The 21,462-nt window shown below is 41.8% G+C and overlaps 1 protein-coding gene across 9 annotated transcripts in view; it reads left to right on the forward strand.

Moving 5' to 3' along the window:
* The first annotated feature begins 59 nt into the window (after positions 1-59).
* kirrel3b (kirre like nephrin family adhesion molecule 3b) overlaps positions 60-21,462 on the forward strand; it is a 162,520-nt gene continuing 141,117 nt past the window's right edge. For 8 of the 9 annotated variants that reach the window (XM_046074298.1, XM_046074299.1, XM_046074303.1 and 5 more), the window contains exon 1: positions 60-467. In XM_046074298.1, the coding sequence (XP_045930254.1) occupies positions 347-467 (121 nt within the window). In that variant the 5' untranslated portion in view covers positions 60-346. The remainder of the gene's footprint in view (positions 468-21,462) is intronic. The other variant, XM_046074302.1, reaches the window with a different exon arrangement.

Genomic DNA, 21,462 nt, shown 5'->3' on the forward strand with positions numbered 1-21,462 from the left:
GGGGGGGGGGGGGAGTGAGGGCTGAAGAGGCTGAGAATGGATGGGCAAGGAGAAACCGTGCGAGCGAGAGAGAAGGAGTGAGCGTGTGTACGCTCAGAGTCAAGCAGCGAAGACACAGAAAGTCTACAAGCTCACATCAACAAGAGAGCGTGCGAGGCAGAGCTGACCACCAGCAACTCTGAAGAGTGACACTGAGAGGAAAGAGACACAAAGAAAAAGCATCAGCAGAAGAAGAGAAGGACTGAAGACAGACTGCCAGCCTTCCACTGGTAAAAGGAAACACCACTAAGGGACTGTAGCATCCGTCCCCCCCAGCAGCACAGAGGAGCACTGTCTCATCTCGTGCATGTGTTTGTGCCTGCCAACTTCAATTTCACACTCGCCCACTGTTTTTCGTAGGTTTTGCCCTCTCCACTCCCCAGTCATGATCCCCTGGGTCCTTCTGCTTCTGTGGATCTCCGGACATGGTGAGTTTTCCAGATTAAGTTGCTTATTCATCACATCGCGCGTGCTTGTGATTGACTTGCTGGCTGGGAACTGTGTCTCTGAATTCATCTTGCTGTGATGTCTGCGCTCGGCCTGCCATCTGTGTTTTAACTGCTTATAATATAGCACTCCCACGTGCACTATGATGTCTGATGCAAAAGAGAAAGGAGGAAATGAGAGGAACAAGTCAGTGTGGCCGTACTGTGGTTAAGGAGCTGTGGATAGTTGTAGCATGCACTTTTCTCCCTCAGTGGGTTGTCATAGCTTTCCGACCAGCTAGTTAAATACTTCCTATCCGGGCTTGATATTGCCTGTCACACACACAGACACAAAAACAAAGTCCTCTAACCCCAGTCCATTTCAGTCAAGTGTTCAGTCCTGAGTCACATTGTTTTGAACTGACATCCTTTCCCCATTGAGTCCGACTACAGGGGCTCTGGTCAAAAGAAAAGAGGGAGAAAAAGTTGATGGTGAAGTGCTTGAGAAGACAGACTCATGAGTATAGCTTGGCAACCCTTTGGACAGTGTCTGCTGTTGTTATTTTTATTCCTAGACAGTCTGTTTGTGGACAGAATGAGGGTGGATTTGTTGTTTCCCCAGTTTGCCACCAGGTGGTTGTCTTTGAAAAAACAATAGAGGTGAGTAAAGTACAGCAGAACTCTACCTCTGTGGTGTCTGTGCGATGCACGGACGCACACAGGGCTGAATCAGACAGAGGATGTTTGTCAGCTCCTAGCGTCATTTCCAGCCCACAACAAGCGCCCTGGATTGCACTCCGTGGGTCGAGGTCAATGACACAGATACCACCTCCTTTCAAAGCGTGACCCCATCACATTTGACTACATTCTAAGAAGGGCACTGGCTGAATGAATGTGTGTGTCTGTGCGTCTGTGTGTGTGTATGGTTGTTTCCCAGAGAGAGTTGTAAGCTTTTGTTGAAAAATTGCACAAAAAAGGCAAACACCAGTCTTCTCCAATCTGAGGTCTCAGTTTATTGACCACTCAAAGTCAGTGACAGGCTGCTGCAGCAGTGGAAACAAATGAAACCTGGTAAACAAGATCATTTTGTACGGCACTGAATTCAGCTGTCAGTTTATAGCCTATAACAGAAACAGAAACAAATACAATTATTTACTAACTTTTCTCGTAAAACCAGGGAAAAAACAATAATGTTAGGGCAGACCAATTTGAACTGACTGGAGCGATGAAGCTTCTAATTCCCTCTCAGCATCTTCCGCCCTTTAACGGGTGTAGATCCCTTCCAAAGATGATGCCAGCTGTACTCTCTGTTTTCTTTGTGATTGTATGACCTGGTACAGTGACACAAGCTGAGTAAGCCGACCTAGAGAGTAGAATGAGTCAAGGCAATGGAAGCTTTCTCTCTAGGTCATGGCTTTTGTTTCGGGGGAGTTATAGTGCATCAGACATGGTACTGTAGATGCTGTAATTGTTCCTGATGTTACTGCTTTGCTGTGTTGTTGTGTCTTCCACTCTGTTAAGCATTTACACATTTTTGTATCCACAACTGATGTCTACTGTATATCTGCTGCCCTGCATTTTCATTTCTTACAAGTGTAGAGCATGAATAACATTGAATAAGACATTAAAACTGCAGAGTTGCTTTGATTTATTCACATGCAGACACACTTTGTTTTGGACTTTTATTCTGCACCCATCACATTTTCATTCACATTCTATCACAGGCTTAGCAGTTCAAGGAACAACGGACATATCTCAGATAGTACTAGCTGGAATAAGACGATTGCTACAACTGGAATGAGATAGGATTGCTGTGCATTTCAGCAGAGTTGATTACCATAATATAAAATACTGCTTTCCCTGCCAGGTAAACAGGGGATAACAACCTACCCTCTCTATTCACGGCCCTGGGGAGAAAAAAAGTGCTTCCCTGTAGCTTACTGTTGTTGTACAAATTACGGCTCTGTTTATGTGCTGAGCCGGTGTCAGCAGAAAGCTGCGAAAAACAATCTCGTTTTTTATGAACAGGGGGACAGAGCCATTGCAGTCATATACTTAGACACAGCTATCCTGCGAGAGAGTGAGAAAGAAAGAGAGCGTGAAAATGAGAGAAGATTCAGTCCATATGCAGAGGCACTGAGCAGTTTCCCCTCTCAACTTTGAGAAATAAATGGTCCAGAGCGAGCAAAACAGAGAGGGAGAATAAGGAGAAGGGAAGCTGTTGCAAGATGCTCCCCATTCTGGCTGTTACCGCATCTAGGGCACCTTTTCTTTTGCTGTCACCTCTCTTGTCTGTGACCGATGACACAGCACCAGTTAGGAGGATCTGGGAGACAGTCTCCAAGAACACATTCACCTCAGGCCACACTTGTCCAGGACCTCGTCCATCTCCTCGCACCACCTCCTCCCCATTCCTCCTCCCATCCAATATCTACACAGTGTCCAACGTCAAAGTCTCTCATATTCTTCACATGACTTTTGGTCTCTTGATTTCGTTTCTCACCTTGCAGCGCCAAATTTCTCTCTCTCTCTGACTAACTGTCCCTCTCTCCTTCTGTTTTTTTCCCCTGTTTTTTTTTCTTTTGCTGTGATATGCAGTAAGATTGAGAACCCTAGCCTCTGTCAGGGAAAGGATGAAATATGTGAGAGCATGATGTCCCGGTGGAGGAGGGGCAGTTTAAGAATAGTCTTGTACTGGATGTGCCATGCTCTGATGAAAATGTGCTAGAGAAAAATCACACATTGTCAATGTTAAGTGTATGGGCTTTATCACTCTGTCCCTCTGCCTCTCTTCCTCTGTGTCTGTTTTTCTTTCTCTAAATGACACCTTGTGAAATTAATATGCAAACTTGGCTATGAGCAATTTTTTTATTAAATGTTCTTTTTGTGCTATTGTTGATTCAGTGTTTGCCCACTAGGGGCAGTGCTGCTGCACAGGAATGGATTGCCAATCTTCTTAAAAATCTCCTGCCCCTTCCCTCCCCCCCCGGTCGCCTTCATCATCTCCCACCCTCTCATATATCTCGTGTCTGAACTCCCAATTTCACCACACAGCCAGACTAAGCTGTTTCTTAGTCCTGGAAAGCATGCCTTAGTACCCCCAACAGCTCCTTTTTCATTTACTGCTGTCTATTAACTGCTGTCTGACGTCTCTAAATCCTCTTTTCATGGGCGGGCTTTGATACATATTTCTCAACCAAAATATAATTAAATGTCTTTCCAATGTCATGTCTGGATATGTGGACAGAAAACTCATTCTCGCTTCTCCAAAGGGGAAAAAGAGAGAAATACAGCCCATTACACTGCACAACACTACTCAAACAGAAATACCAATTTTCAGCCTCATTATTATGAATATTTTTTGTAAGCAAGACATACTGCTGTCTAATGCACGGGTTATGACCATAATAACTCAGAGGTAATTAATTGATTTATACCCATATTGGAATACTAAAACCAATATACATTTTTCTTGCATGTTGTCAAAAGCTTTGCCATTCCAGCAGCCATATTTTCAACACCAGTAACATGACTAACAACCACAGAAAAGAGACTAAATTTGTTGGGAGCTTTGTCTGTACTCTGATGGGAGTCTGGCACAAGACAATTAATACGCCTGGTAGGAAACACAAACGTGTCCCTGTCCTGTTCGAGTGACTTACCCAGTCACCATACATGACAGCTGGTTTGAGTAATGCTTGCCCTGTCTGCATCATGCCATGCAAACACAGTGAGTGACAGATGATGTCATCAGTTCATGATGGGGCCCGGTGGCATGCAGTTTGTTTTCTTGTTTGTGCTGCATGTCCCATCAAGGCTATCCAGCTTAAGTCACCTCAGCCGCTGTGACCTCTGCTCATTTCTGTGCCACGATAGATTAAGCCCACTGTAATCCCTCTGAGCCGAGTGCCCTGTTGGATATTTATGGTAATAAGTAAACATATGAATAAATAATCTAAGAGGCTGCCGCTGGACAGCTGGAACTTGTAAGTCCCAATGTTTGGCAGTGGTTGTGGCATTAACGAGAGATACTATTTCCAAGAAAAATCAGTTTTGGCTAAGATTTGCATTTGGTTGATGCCCTGTAAAAAAAAAAAGACAAAAGGAGGAGCTTGGTCGACGACAGTCCAAACACTAGATTATTGCATATATCAATCAATCAATATAATTAAAATGATAGGCATGTGTTCATGTAAGAACAAAACCTTCCAAATATTTTAGTTGTGCAGTAAGCAGTACCAAAATGGAAATGCAGAATGTTAGTGAGCACAGTATATCCAGCGACTGCAGTTTAAATGAAATCCTCATTTCGAGTCAGGATTCAGATCAGCCAGGGAAGGGAGTATGATTAGTTTGGAGTGTTCTTGGAAAACCAGGCAATGATCTGCTTCCTCCCATGCAGTCAGTCAGCCAGTCAACAGATTCAAGCTGTTTACTGTTGGGCTTCATTATCCATCTAGAAGACTCTCTTCCCAGCCCCAGCAGTTTTCTTTAGTACCAACCAATCAACCCCCATGCCCCTCATATCCTCTCTCTCGCTGAGACTCTGCTGCTGGATCTCATTCCTCGGGGATGAATTTATCCAGATTGGAGCACTCAGTAAAAGGGCATTATCCCGGATTACATGTCTGTTGGGCGGCAGTGTTAAGTAATTCAACCAGATGCTGTTGTGATCACTGGGTCACCTGTGAAGGCAAGATTTGCATCTGCACTTCTTCATTCTGCTCTTTATTGTTGCATCTCCATCCATCTGAGACTTTATCCTTGGAAGACAGGGAGAGAGATGGTTGGAGCTGGATGATACGTAAAAAGAGCTATATGTAATAATACTGTTAAATGTAGGAAAGTGTGTGGAAGCTCTCTAACCTCAGGATTTTATTTGGTCACAGATTATGGGATGGATTACTGGCTTCTAAATTGCAGTTTAATGCACAGGAAACAACAGGCTATGTTTTTCTAACTAAAGACGGCTCCACAAGGCTCTGTGTGTGCAGTTGAGGGGGTGCTGTAAGTGGAGTAGTGGTGGATCATACTGTGTTATTTTTCCTTCGAGAGGACAAAGCACTGCCACAGCGGGGCTTAAAGAAAAATGTTGGTGTTTTTAGCTCACTGTGTCTTGTCTCTGCTAATCCTATCTCTACCTAGCTGAGGTTCTGATAAATAGAAATGTTTAACTTGCTACTGGGATCTGTGAAATCTTGTAGAACACAGGTGCGCAACGAGGTGGGTTCAAACAATGGAACTATACAAAGTTTGCTGCTTTCTTGTCAAGACATTCACACTGAGAAAATGTTCAACTTAGATTTTCAATTTATCTCACAATCAGCCTTATCATATCATAAAGCCCTACCCTTTTTAACTAGCTGGAAGTATTTTTTTTTTAAATATGGGTGACGCCAGTGAGCTTAACTCAACGTTTTGGTGAGCAAAACAAGAACACAATGTTATGTGGGTGAAAAATGTAAAATGTGTGAACAAACGAATGATGAAAAAAGGAACCTTTGTCCATTGCCATTATGCAAATAACATCTCACCCTTTTGTTAGTTCAGTTTAGTTAACTACGTACTCTGTCATCTCTGCAGTAATTTGTACGTGTACATTAGCCAGATTTAAGGTTAAGTTTACATTTATACATGTACATGATCAGAGATGTCGCAGTGGCTGAGTAGCATGCTGAGTAGCATACTTAGAGGTTGATACATGTTGATGCACTTCTGTGACCTACAGAAACCTGTGTGCCATGCAAGGCAGACTACCGTAAAACTTCAATTAATAGCCGAGTCCCAAATAGCCGTCTACCCCGTTTACTGGCCTGGTGTGGGAACACATTTTGACAAATAAACGGCTGCCTCAATTTAACGCCTGGTCTAGTTTTTATAGAAGTTCTTTGGATGTATAAAACCTCTTAAACCTCGCGTGGTTGCCCGCTTTAGCTGCTTCTAAGCTGCTTAGATCGTTAGCACAAATATTAATGTTTAAACGATCAATATGTCAGTATGGAAATGCTATACATCGTTAGTTTGGTTAGATTCTCCACAATTCGTTCATTTCATTTAAGGGAGACAACAAGCCCCAAAGTCTAATTCTTATAGATTTACCGGTGTAACCTGCCTGGTACAAGAGAGGAAAGGAAAAAAAGTGCTGACTGCCGTTACTTTTGAAGCGCTCGTTAAGTCACTCGTTAAGCCAGAATGTGTCCGTTCCTTGATTATTTATATTCCTTTAGTCTGTTAGGGTCCACCTATCAAAAGAATCAAAACAGCTTTTCATAAAAGTTGTGAATCATGTCATGTGAAGTCCATCACTCTCTGTCTGCTAACTTCTCTCATCCTCCACCGTGTTGTTGTCGTGATGTTACTTCAAAATAAAAGCGCATAAGCTGTCTGTTGGAGCTAGATCAAGTGAATGACATGTATTTGATATTATTTGATAATTTTTATACAAGTATTATTCTGTTTGAAATAAATAAACTGTTTCAGTATTGTGAAAAAGGAATTAAAGGCCTGTCCCATATGGATCTCTGTCCCAAATATAGGCAGGGTCAATTCAGTGATTTTAGCAAATAAAAGCCCAGGCTATTATTCAAAATTTTACGGTAATTTGTTCGTGAAAAACATTCATGGATAAACTGACCGTCCTGGCCTGAAACATTCAGTCCCATTTTTCATGTGTGTCACTATTGCTTGAAACATCTGTGATTGGACCAGCCATCCAATGCATCGACTCGATTGTGAAAGGCTGTGTTAGGAATAGAGCCTAGAAGATGCATGTGGTGCTTCAGCACAGGAGGCACTTGAGGAATTGGGTTGCTGATCTGATAACGACTTCTTAGTGTTTGGCGGGAAGTTTCTGGGACAGCTCAATATTACACCTGGATGAACTCACCCTCTCTACTCTCCTCTAGTTTTCTTCCCATCTCTTTCACTGCTTCTCACTGTCCTAACATTCTCATGCCATATATTCATCACAAAGGACTCATGTGGAACAGGTTTCCATACTGCACACTTCACATGCATTTTCTGTGTGTGTGTGTGTGTGTGTGTGTGTGTGTGTGTGTGTGTGTGCATGTGAATATGTGTGGTGTCTGTGCATTTGCTACTGGCAATTACAGCTGCAAGCCTTGAATGGTAATATAAATGCAAATCAGCCTTTTAACTTATACAAGCAGAATCTGGGGAGGGAGAAGCTACTCACCTGTGGATGAATCTGGTTGTGTCTCTGCCTGCCATTAAAAGTTCTGTGCATGTTTTGAAAATGACAATGGCAGTAGATTGTATGTACAGTACTGCCGTATGTAAGTTATCCTTGGGGCTGTGATATGTGTCCAATATCCAATATAATAATAAAGTCCACTCTTGGGAACAGTTGTAAAACACCTTGGTGTAGGACAGTCACACATACAGTAGTGATGTGCCTCTAGCATTACCTCCTTGTATGTGTGTTTCCATTGTAGTAGATACATCTAAAATGTGCTCAGCAATTCTAAATGGAAGGGCTCAGTAGGTTCTACTTAATAGGAAAACACCTCGCTCTATGGTACTGAGCACCGATGTTGAGAGGCACTGATAAGGCTCTGATACCAAAAGATGTTTTATTCAACGAAACACATCAGTACGGAAATCCAAAGCGGCCATCGATTAAATTTTTTTTTACTCCGTTTTCCCATGATAACTGGATTATTATCTCTTGATATTGAGATAATGAATGTCGTTTAATAATAATAATAATAATTTTCTCGAGATCTTGTGATAACAAAACAGTAGTTCAACACAAGGCTTGGTAGGAATGTTTCTCAGTGATAATTTCAGTGGGGTATTCAGTGTCACTAGTTAGCTCAGTTGGCAGAGCGTGTGTTCAATCCTATTTATTTTTATTTTTTTTCATAATTCTCTTCAACAAAGTTCTTATGAAGAGACTGTTTCACATGCTCACAATAAAGCACGCGCTGGGCTGTGCGCATCCCGGGGATTGGTCCACATCTGTGGCCTATGGACTTTTTATATCCCCATCATTCCCAGGCAGAGGAAATTCATCCGCTTCTCATTCAGGGGAATCCATTTAATGTTACACATTTCCTGATGGCTATTTTGGAACCTTTGAAATAGCCGTCGGGAAATGTGTAACGTGATTGGATTCCCCTGAATCTCTTCATATCAACTTTGTTGAAGAGGATGATAAAAACACAAAAAAGAATTAAAAAAAGCTGCTGGTGAGTGGGAGTCAAACCCACAATCCTTGGATTATAAGTCCTGTACTCTACCAACTGAACTAACAAGTAACACTGTAAGTGTCTTGGAAATCATTCTAAAGAAACACGCCTGCTGACCCTGTATTCAGCTATGGTTTGTTATCCTGAGATCACAAGAAAATGATCCCGTTATCATGAGAAAACAACATTCGTTATCTCGAGATCATGAGATAATTATCCTGTTATCACAGGACAACAGAGTAGAAAAAATATTTGAATGGATGGCCGCTTAGGGCTTCCGTACATCAGACACAATAGGAGCACAAACTTGCTCTTGATGCAAGACAAAACTTTTACAATCTGCAAAGGAGGACTGTGCAACTTAGAGAATGAAAAATGTCTAATGCTGCCACCCTCCCCAAACACTCCCATACACTGTGTTGATGTGCATGTATTTCGTTTTTTTCACCAGATGCCAAATGAATCTTTGAGCCACCTGCTTGTCCCACTAAGACAATTAAGCAATTGGGAAGAAAGGGCCATTCACTAGTGGTGATCGCACTGTTAACATAGGAGCCACAACCTGCCCTGCATAAACCCCCCCCCCCACATAAAACTCTTTCAGCACCACTAATGTTGGCACTGTGCCTATTTGTGTATTTGTTGAGGGAAATGCAGGAGCATTTCTCACCAGTCTTAGGAAATCTGTGACACGGGATGCTTGGTTTGCATGTTGATAGAAAATCCCTCTATTGCTCTCCAGACAAATTCAGTGCCTGTGGCTCTGTGTCATTATAGTTGACGAGGCAAAGCTTCATCTGGCACAACCATCATACAGAAAGACACACATATACACACATATGCACACACACACATTCCATACCCTCTCTTGCATTACCAAAGAGCAATCTGCCAGAGCACAATAGATGAGGAACCCTGCAGCATGTGAGCATTGAGGTCTGAACAGTATTGATATGTTTTAAAACATGCTATAAATAAAGTTTTGTATTGATTCTCGAACATTAATGTATCCTAATATAGCTGTTGATTTGTTGTTTATAGCATGTTTTTTCAACGTGATACTGCTAGGATTCACTCACTGCTCTCTGTAATACATGGCCTATTTTTATATGCCATAATAATGTGGCGTCACAAGCAGGATAAGCTGAAGGCAATCCCTATACATATATCACTACTCTGGGTCTCTGCCACATCACACCTGTCAGCCTCTTAGTTCCTTTCTTTTCTTTATCAGCTGGACTCCTCAAGTGGATGTCAGAAACCTGATGGAGTAAACAAAGTGAATTAAAGTATAATTAATTTTTTAGAGGCCATTCCAATATTCACTTTGCTGATTTGGAGGCTGAAGAGGTCTTGTCGCACTCTCTGATTTTTATTTTATTTTATCAAGTGCAATTTAATATTGTGGAGGCTGGCCCGGGCACTGAAAAAATGCTAATGCACATTGGGGAGTTTAAATGATTTGCTATCCTTTCAAATCTGTTGGCAGGGGTTTCAATCTGGCTGGCGTCCTAGGGGAATTCACAGTGGTCATTGCTCAATCCCTGGGGGACATTACTGCAAATCACAAAGGAGCATTGAAGTCATTTCAGTTTTCCACTTTCCTTTGGCCACTGACCAATGCTAAATAGCAGAGGACTGGCTCACAGTACTGGGCAGGGCAACCCCCTTGCCTCTTTCCGTCTCTAACCTTTTAAACCTGATTTAATCAAATCAAAATACCACAGGGCAGACCCATTTGAGACAACCTGAAGACAAACAGTTCAGGAAGAACCAGAAGGCCGTGGGGTGAACCAAGGGCAAGGCCATCCATTACTTCCTGTGCAACGAAGAGTGCAGGGACACAGAAAATGCCTGCGGTGCAAGATGATGAACAGACTCCACATCAGAGATTGGATTAGAGTGGCAAGTGAGAGAACCCTAAAAGCCATGTGCAGTTTATTGAAGCCTTATCTAAAGCGATAATGTTACTAGTGAAAGGCCCAAGTAATGATGGATGAGTGGACAGCGCCCTTTAAAGAACTAACATCAGAAGAGATTGGTATGGTGGATAGGCAGGTCCATCATGGTCAACTCATCTTCCTTTAAGAGCAGGAAGTAGGACCAATGGATAGTTACTGTAATATGGACTGTCAATTGCTGGCACCCTGGTTACCCTGCAGTGTCATCATCACAGGTGTACCTAGTTTGGAAAGGCTCAGTGCTCAGGTTCACTGCAATTTAGGTCCCATTTCATCACTGATACCCATGAGGCATTTTGGGGAAAATGGTAGCAGTGTTACTGCTGAAATGTGTAGCCTCCCTGAAAGCACTGATCTATGCAGTGGTTGGGTTTGTGATATATGAAATATATGTTTGACCGTGAATCATCTTTATACATACAATTATTTTTCCATGGGGGAATGCAAAGGTCACAACTGATGCTCACAGAAAATAGAGAGAGAAAATAGAACATACATCTGAAGGATTTCATGGAGTCATTGGGGGAAAGCAAAGTAGCATTTAGGTAAAAATCCTTTTCTCATTTTTTCAGGATGACAACAGGATTTTCTCTCTGCTGGGAGGCAATGTTATCTAACAGTAGACGGATGATGGTATTGACAACACAATGCCTTCCAAGGTAAACAAATATATCTAGAGCATGGGAAAGAAAGTGAGAGGAGAAGAAAGAACAACAAAGAAAGAAAAAGAAAAGGGAAATCTCAAAAGAAGTGCATTCTTGTCACAAATTAAAACATATCTGCGTCCTGCAGCCATAATCCTTAAATGCCAGCGCATTTGTTGTCTGAGTAGAGTATTTGTCCGTATGTGCAAAAAAAGTACAAATGTGATTATTCCTCGCTTTCGTTGTATGCTAATTGTATTACTTCACATTGTTCGCCTATCGTACTCTAAACAGCTTTGGTTAAACTACTCCTGGTTTTTGAAAGGACACAGGGCTGTTTGTTTTTGTAGTAGTAGAGTAACATAAGAAATTCATTATTATTTTTAAAAATACCCTTGTGTGACTTTAAGCTTATGGTTCACTGTGATCTAGTTAGGAAAAGTCAATGCCTCTGTCTCAATATTGTGTGACAGCAGCACAGCACGACATTAAAAATGCAGAAGGGCATCTAAAGATGATCGTGGCAGCACACAGTGGGAAGTTCAGGGGTGTCACTAATCCCCCCATCACCTCCAGTGCATGGCCCCAAAACTTTAGATTTAGGTTTATAAAGCTATAAGCGTGAATTATTAACAAGGCTTTGAGCAAACTGCATTTTTTAATGCAGTTTGCTCACACCCAGCTGTACAAACTCCAGCACTGCCTCATTTAAAACACGGAGAAACTATCTCATAAATTTATGTTGGATCTCCTGCAGTCCAAAGAGTCTCCTCCAGATGGGTGCGCTCCACATTGAGTGGAGAGTAAATGGCTTGAAGTCTACTTTCAGTCCTCATGTGCAGGCTCTCTGTAACTACTCAGTGCTTTGATATTTCTCTGTATTGTAGTTGTTTTTTGTTTTGTCTTTTTACCCTTGATTACCCCACAGTATATGATTCATTAGACCTAATTTATTTAGTGAAAACCTACCTGTTTTTACTACTTTCCAAACTAATTTCTAATACAGCGAGGAGAGACTGATACAAGTAATATGTGCTGAAACCCTTTAGAGTCTTCAATACCTAAGACATTTTTCAAATACAGAAAAAGTGATATGTCCGCTCTCTGGCATTATCTGAAGGACAATCCTTAAAAGACAGCATCGTGTGGGTCTGGTGATTGGCATTGTTGTTGTTTACTCCAAAGCAGACATCTTTTAGCTTCTCCCTCAGCTCTGATCCTTTTGATCATCACCTCCATATTGGATATAAAATAGAGAATGAACAGCTCTGCAATACAAGTCACTTTCAGAGTTCTGTGACTCTTTGAAGGCTGCCAAACAAGTGTCTTTCATCTCAAAAACCAGCAGCTGCCTTGTACAAAAGGAGGAACAGGATGGAATGAGAGAGAAAAGCAGTGTCCAGGGCTTGGAAATGAAAAGTGAAGATTGTGGGGTCTCTTTGTGATCGCATTTCCTCTTAGGCCTCCTGTGAGTGAAATGACATGTACTTCATACAGCACTGATGGTCGGGCATCTGTCAAATATCCTGAGCCTGAAGAAATTTGAGAACAAAAAAAGTGCATTTAGCAGGCCACGCTGACTATTATCTTTCTAAAATGTCATGCTAATTCCTTTCATAGTTAATTAGGTGACAAACCAAAAATGTGTTGACGCATGAATGGCCCCAGGTCCTCAACAGGTGATACAGAATGAATGTTATTGAAATCCATTTCTAATTTGATTCATCTTCCTTTTTCGCTGAGAGCCATTCTAGCCTTCTTCTGTGTTAATAGTGGTTATCATGCTTTGAAGATTCTGGTATTGTTGCTAATGCAAGGCATGCATCAGGTTGATTTGAACAACAAAGATCCTGACCGTTAGCATGGAGAGAGAAAGCGGAACATGGGGTGAAATAAAAGGAAAGAACAAACAAATCTGAATGAATAAGTTTTGTTGTGGAGCAGCCCACAATGGAAGAAAAAAAAGAAAAGAGGCTCACACATCCAGAATCTATTATCCTTGAATTAATGATGGAACAGGAGCAGTAGTGTTCCCCCACTGAGACATGAACCAGATTTCAACCCAGAGCTCCCTGGAGGTGAGGGCCGGCATCTCTCTGACAGGACATCTGGTCCCTGAGCATGGCCACCAGGGGGTCGATGTCGCCACCTTAATTGTAATGTCTCCCTCTTTCTCCCTGTAAAAAACTAGGGCAGCTTTCCATAAAAGGAGAAGAGGAAGGGGGGAGCCACTATTTGCTGGGCCGGGACGGCATGCCACATCATTTAAGCTGACAGCTCTAATACATTACAGCAACAGATCGCTGTGAACAAACAAAGCTTAATGGAAATAAAGTGAGAATTATCAGCCAAGGAATAAAAGAAGAAAATAATTAAATTAGTGCAAGGGGGATGGATGAAAAGATGTCAGGCCTTCATAACACAAGCATTAAATGGGCAAATTGCCACTTTGAGAGATAGGAAATGTTTCATTCTCATCATTGCTTCTGTTGAAAATGGAAAATAATGAGAATCCCTGAGCAGACCTAACACATGTCCCTTATCTGAGTCCTCAAAATCCCCCCCCCCCTCCATTGCTTCTCTCCTCCCTCTCTCCTTGTTTTGCCTTCCAGAAAAACAGTCTGCAGATTGTTCTGCTCTGTAGGACCCTTGCTCCATCAATTCAGCCAGGCCAGAGAAAGCCTGGAAGCCTGTAGTTAAAATGCTTAGGCATGTGGAAGAGAACGACAAGAAATGGGAGGAGGGTGAAATGGAATGTCAGGGGAAACGTTTGTCAGGTGCTATCAGAATGAAAACTGTCCATCTATAGACCCTTGAAAGAAAGACAGGTCAGAGAGGGTCCAAATGGACCACTCCAACTTTGTGATTATGTCTAGGGGAAAAATAAGCCAAATCCATAAGAAAGTACAACCTGCCAAAATGTGCAATGCAAAAGAACCACAAAATATGCAACAGCCCCATCAGAACATGAACTGCCAGGTGCACAGTAAGTGTTATTAAACTTAATTTGGAAGAATGAAAGCTCCCAGCTTGGCAAAGTGAACACACTGCCTCTAAGAAAAGACAGGGATCAGAGTGTGAGTCATGGCTGGTTCTGTTTCATAGAATACAAGGAAAGCTAATTGAAGCAGTCTTATGTGAATTTAATGATTCGTCACCATGGGAAGTAAAGGTCAATCACAGAGGTTTTACTCTATCCTGTGACTTTGTTTTTCCATCAGCCACTTATGTGAATGAAAATCTTTTTAGTTTTTTCTTCCTGTGCTCATATTTACATTCACTGAGATACAGGCTACCTAAATCCAGTGTCTTGTTTTTTACATATTTCATTAAATAAAAAAAGACATGCGTTTAATTTCATTACATTGAATTACTAATATTTGAGTTTTATTTATTTATTTATTTGTAAAGCTATGCTCATCTTTGTTAGCAATGATATCCCCCTTTTAGAAAAGGGTTTTTGTCCAAGCTTAATCAGGTCCCCAAAGATAAGAGACTGAGGTAGTAAGATTACCATTTGGCTTTTCCACAAAATAAAAATCTTTTTTTATTTCTCAGAATAAGTGGAGTGGTTGAAGATGCCACAGGGGTGCTGTTGTGTTGCTGAATTAAATAGTGAAGCATCTGAGCCCTGTGGGGAGGTCCTTAACCACGGGCTGAAGTTTTCTCTAGCCCACTTTGTTAGCCAGAATGTAATGGCCCTGAGCCAAGGTTAGTCGGCACCATGGACGTAGAATCCCATTGCTTTTTTAATGAGCTCTGAAAAAGATTTCAAGAGGTCAGACACCACGAGACTCTGATGAAAACTAATTGAGAATGTCACTCAATAACAATAAACCAATAAGCAGAAGTGCTTCCTCTTTATGCATGGGAGCTGTTTGAGTAAGCACTTAAAGTGGAACGAGGAGGGTAACCAGGGGAGAGGGGTGTGAGGCATAAGATGTGTGCCTGGGGGATACTGTTCGTCCTGCTTTTCAGCCACATTTTGTGCCTATGTATGTCTTTGCATATTCTCGTTTGTGTGTGTCCTTGCATGTACCTCTGTGCATCTACGCATACCTATTGATAGCATACACTCTACAGAGTTTGTGCACTTAGTCTTTGTGTGTGTACTGTATACGCATGTGTGTGTGTGTGAGTGTAAAGAGACCACAGAGGGTCGTCCAACAGAGAGCACTGCATTTCGAAAGGTGCCAGAATGAGTTTGTCACAGAGAGCGTAAACTTGAGGAGAAAGGGGACTGCGGAGAGAGAGAGACTTTCCCCAGGCACCCAGAGTCTGTCAGACTGATTAAGTCACACCGCTGGAGTGAGAGTTGGGAAACTGAACCGGAGCATGCTAGGGGAGCATGGTATGACAGCAAAGAAATAAATAAATAGCAACATGTAAGTATTAACATGACTGCATGTCACATGTGCACTTACTTATACCTGACCCTTGAGACTCATGCTGGGACACTGCACACCAGCCTGCATCCCATCATCTCTGCAGCCTCCTCACCCTCCAGCGACATAAAGCAGGTCAGGGGCATCTTAAAGTTCACAAAATGCAACATGACAGGACAACTCTAACATATGCCTGTGTGACAGTGAAGCAAATAGATGACTGATGGTAGAGCAATGTGTCTTAAGGGGAAGGGAAAAAATGCACTATAAGGAACGCTGACTTTATCTTTCTCTCCCTTCTGCTTTGAGTTTCTTCTCAGACACGCGTACAAAAGAAATGGGCCAACATCTGCATGTTTTAACGTAACAATGTATTGATCTACAGTATATGTATTTCTGTAACATGAACACATACAAAACATCAGCCCATTCGCAGGCCCAGTCTGTCCATCACTGTTGCTGTGTGTGTCAGAAATGCCAAGAACCTTTGAAAAATAGCAAGACTACCATGCCACGTGGCCCTATCATCCACCAGACTAAAAGATGAACTCTTCGTCTTTGTTCTGGGCACACTGGCTGCTCTGAGATTTGCTACTTGGTCTCTGTCTCTCTCAGCCACACCGAGGAGCACTGCAGCCTTGTTGGTATATAGCAGAAGGGCAGCATCATTAACAATACTGAAGGCTACATAGAAAACTTTTGGCATAAAGTGCAAATGAGACAGGAGATAGAGAACTGCTTCCAGCAATGCTCTCGCTAAAGCCAGGTACATGTTTGATATTGCTCACCAGCTGGAAATGTAAAAAAGGCTGCTATCTCAACTCAACCCACAACTGGCCACCCCCATACTGAAATTAACATCACTCGTCCTCTCCTCCACAGGCTCTACAGTCCCACTACTATGCCAAAGCACAATCTATAGCACCTCTAGCATCAAATGCTAATTGCACAGTATTCGAAGAGAGAAAAGGGCTCCCCGAATTAAGAGTCATTTAGCGTGAGACTGAGTTCAGCCCAGCACTGCGATGCCTAAGAGCTAATGTCTCTGCTATTGTGCATAGAGCTCGGAAAGTCTGAAAATGCACTCTCTCCACATTATAATGCAAATTCAAACCTGTGCTAAGCTTCACTAGTAATTACCATGACAGAACAAAACAGCACAGTTAATAGGTTTAAAGTATTCCATCAAACAAGAAACAAGAAAACTACCTTTGTGAGAAAATATAGCTTTTGTCTGTGTTCAGGGCCCAAAATCAATGTGTACTAAACAGCACTTTGGTCTTTGCACAGATTTTAATTTGTCAGACAAGAACTTGATTCAGCTGTGTTTCTTTCAAAGGGAATTGAAACAAATAGATTCCTCAGTATTGAGGAGCACTGCAGGAAGTATTCCCCCTCCTTTACACTGGTGCAAACAATGGGGGCAGTGTGCGCCTTTGATCAAGGGCATGTCTATGTTGATGACAATGAGAAATCTGCAGGCTGTCCCAAGTGTGTTGTAACCCTACCTTCAAAGTACACTTGTTTTTCCTTCCCCACATCCTCTTTTCTGCAGCTTTTTTTTACTGCGTTGACTGAATCTTTTATTTGTCAAGATCAGTCAGCAACACCAACAAAGCATCATAGAACTGAAACTGCCGATTATACATCTTGATGATATTTTGGTCCAAATGGTGATGCAAATAAACATGTGAATAAATGACCTATTAACTAATGTGGCCACTGAGTCTACGCAGTGTACTATTGAGTATTTTACTGTGAGTGGATGTGTGGTGGAAATGTAATCAGTGTGAGAGGCTTCCTCTTTCTGGTCTATCCCCAGTTTTCTTAGGGCCATCCACTGTCACTTCATTGTGCCCTCTGCCTGAGCTGTTTCAGCAAGACGGGCATTAAAAGCAATCCTCGACGACTGGGAATGACCCCAGTGCTGTGGGTGGGTCAGGGTCTGTGCCAGTGACACCAGCTGGGTCCGTCTGCCACTTGCAATACATACTTGGATACAATCATATAACTACAGACAGCATGTGAGGGTCATAGTGACAAACACTGGAAGAACCACTGTGATGGTATCACAGAGCTCTCTGGTCTATGTGACTTTGTATGTAATTGGATATCACCTCTAACTGATAATGGCCTGATCTCTCTAATTAGGCACATAATGTGTATCGGTGTACTTGTCTTACAATTGAGCCTCATGTTTTTAACATATAGGGGCTTCATTAGGAACCTTTCCAATGTGCCTGCCTTAAATAAGGCTTTAATTAAGACTTTCATTAGGCTTTAAGAGCTTGCACATTAGTAGACCCTCACATATAAAGATATAGGTATTTGGACACTCAGCCTTTCAATTCAATTCAAAGAGCTTTATTTATCCATTAGAAACTTCTTCCGTGCTGAGCATCAGTACGTGTACGGTTCCACAAACACAGCACAATATACCACACGCACACATTACAAGGGCCTTTGCATGGGAGGCAACTATCAAGTGGCAACAAAAAAGGAAATGTTGTTTATTGCACTGCAGAGTGAAAGACTGTCATCCCACTTAACACCCACAGACATCTGGGTGAGGGTACCTGATCATTAAAACCTATACCTTTCTACAAACGACAGTAAGTCTGAGCTCCCATTAGTGGAGTGTAAAGGCTGCAGTATTCACTGCAACACACAATACTCATTGGATGCATCGAACGACAAACAGATGATTCTTTTATTAGCGCCTTTCAAGCAATGTTTATCCTGAAGTTGACACTAGACAAAAGGACAGTGTTAATAAAATCAAGATGGTTTTCCTCCTTTTAAGCATGAATCTGCTTGCTGTACCCTATGGAAATGTGTCTTTTGGAGTATGCATCAATTATCTTGCAGTGCTGACATTTTGAAGAAAAGATACCGAAACCCCAATCTTGCCAGTAGTCACTTATCTACAGTGTGTTGCTTTGGATGACCCGACGAAACGGCAGAAAAAATGTTGCATGTTGTCTGCTTCATGTGCCTAGTTAGACTGATTAGGATCTGAGGTCTTTCCAATAAAACAAAAACTCCCAATTCACTTATGCTCATTACTTATCCATATTTTGGAAGTTGTAGGTACACAATTATGTTACTCAAAAATTTAATGTAGCATACTAAAATATGGTTTTGAAAACCTTTGACAGGCTGTGTAATGTACATTTACATGTTCACTCTCACTGTCAGCTGGTCAATAAAACAATAAAACACAGCAGCGTAATGAAAAGAAAATGCCCACGGAGCCAGACAGGGAGCGACAGAGCCAGCTTGACTCTTTAATCCAGGCACCTCTTTTTCTTTCGCTTCTCCTTGCAGAGTGCTCTGAACCAGCTGCGAAATTGAATTTTCCACCCCTGTGTGTACGTGAACCAGCCAAGCACTGCATTGTCAGAGTACTCAATTAGCTCCCAAGGCGGAAGCCAAAATGTTTTCCAACAACAAATGTATTCTTCATAGGGCAAGTTCTCATTAGCATAATGCTTCTATTCCTATAGCACAAAGTTAGACAGCCTTCCCAAGGTTGAAAACAAAACCAGCAAAACCAGCCTGAAGCTTTAATATCACTGTTCCTCCATGCCATATCATATCATACTTAGGGGTAGTGTAGCCTACATTGAAGAGAAATGCTGACCTCTGTTTAAAGTCTCGTTAACATTAGTAAATATACCTCCTACCATCCTGGAATCACATAGCAGAGACATTCTGTAAGGGCCTGCATTCATTCCTTTTCATCTCATGCTCAGGTTTTTGTCTGAATTCACACGATACAGAGAGCACTCCTTTGAGTCTCTTATAACTCACAAAAACAGATGTTGAAATGCTCTTGTCCTGTTTTCTCATCGGGAAAAGCTGAGCAAACAGAATACAAGTCCTGTGATATATTAAAAACAAAAGAGATTCAAGCCTTTAAAGCCATATAATACTTACTGAATGTTGCTGTAATTTTGCAGAAAACAAATCGTGTTGTTCACTGAATGTGCTGACATTGAAACAAGTTGGCTGAAGCATTAGAAATAATCTGCACTGACAAGTAGCTGAACAGTTCGCCGACAAAGTGACATTGAAGTCACGCAACTAGATAAACTTTTTTTTCCCCAGCTGAATCGCTGAAAGGAGGCAATAGAAAAGAAAAACAAAAAGCAAGTCTGGACAACTGGAGTCAGTAGAAATGGTAACTACTCTTACTATCCACGCACTCACTTTTGTTTAACTAAAATGGCACATCTGCAATGCATGTAGCACAGGGGGTTGTAATCTTGCCTGACAGTGCCCCATAATGCCCATTCAGACTCCTTACTAAGGTGCCTCCGACTCCACATTTAGAGGTCCTGTGTTTGTCACCTGCTCTGGGGCTTGTATACCAGGCTCGACAAACATCTATAATAGCTCCCATCCCACAGACAAGGCATGGATACCAAATGGGATGTGGAGGTTTTTGTTAATGGAGTAAGACTCCCACCACCACATTGGTATAAATGTACCAATGGCCTTTCTCACAGAGGGTCCTGTCACCCACAATGGGCAGCCATCAAAAGTGAGATGAAGTGTCTCTCTGCCAAAGCAGCTTAATGTAAGTGCGACTGTAGGCAAGGCAAGGTAACATGGGTAATGGTGTTTCATGTGATTTTTTTCTAACCATAACCATATTACATGATCAACAGAATGTGAAGAATTAACAGCTCTGATGTCATGTCAAAGACGTCTATGTGTTCTGTTTCAGCATGCTTAGCATGCTTACTCTACTGAAATAAGCATGCTAACCAGCTAGCCCCAGCCCGTCCTGTATTGTAATACCACTTGTGCCTCTAGATGCGAGAGTGTATCACTGTAGCGACTAGTCTACCCTCAGTTTTTGTCTCTTGCCTCCAGCTTCCCTGTTTAAGATTGGGCAAAGTGGATGTGAAATTGCCTGTGTGGAAGCGCTGCGGATCACTTTCTGAAGCGCTGCACACTCCTTTGCGGCGCTCATGTTAACCAGAGCAAGCTAGTGTAGGTCTGAACCGAATCTGGCAAGAAAACACACTGATAATCTATTATAAACAATATTACTGATGTATTACATATGATATAAATGATCTGATTCTGATGAATGATAAAATATGTGGCCCAGGCTTGCCAAACCTTCTGCCTGCTCTTCTCCTGGATTTTTAATTCCTCTGATTTCTACCATCACATGATGAAGTATCAAAATCTGCCCCTCCACTGTAACTATTAAAAATAGTATCACTGCAGTTTGTTATTCTCTTTTTTTTAAATGACATTCTCAAGCCACATATTGCCAGTTTTGTCTAAACAGGGTAACAGACCGGGTAGACACACACAGGCAGGTTAGGAGCCCATGTCCTTTAGATTGTCATACAAGGTGATCCTTTTAACTTCAACTTCACTTTGCTTATCCAGGAACACATAAAAAGCTTGATTTATGAGGTTATTAGAAAGATAAACTCTAATGTTAAATGTGATTAGAAAAGAGCAGAGGAGCAGATTCGCTTAGAAAGTAGCCCGGGTGAGGGAGGGAAGAGGTGCTGCCTCCTATTTGTTTGGAACATGTGGCCAGGAATGACACATTGTACCTTTAAATGTATTTCATGGAAATCTAATAATGAACCTGCCAGTGTAATAAAATGAAGCATCTGTTTTACTTTTCATGTGATCGTGGATGAAATTATTGGATGTACTCACCATGGAAAGTGTGAAAAAACATGGTTAATGAATTAAATTGATTTACTTCATAGTCCTCTAGCTATTCAATATGAAGCCGAAGTAATTAGAGGGAAGAAAGGGTG

This window comes from Micropterus dolomieu, linkage group LG17 (assembly GCF_021292245.1).
Source record: "Micropterus dolomieu isolate WLL.071019.BEF.003 ecotype Adirondacks linkage group LG17, ASM2129224v1, whole genome shotgun sequence".
In the NCBI taxonomy this organism is placed as follows: Eukaryota; Metazoa; Chordata; class Actinopteri; order Centrarchiformes; family Centrarchidae; genus Micropterus; species Micropterus dolomieu.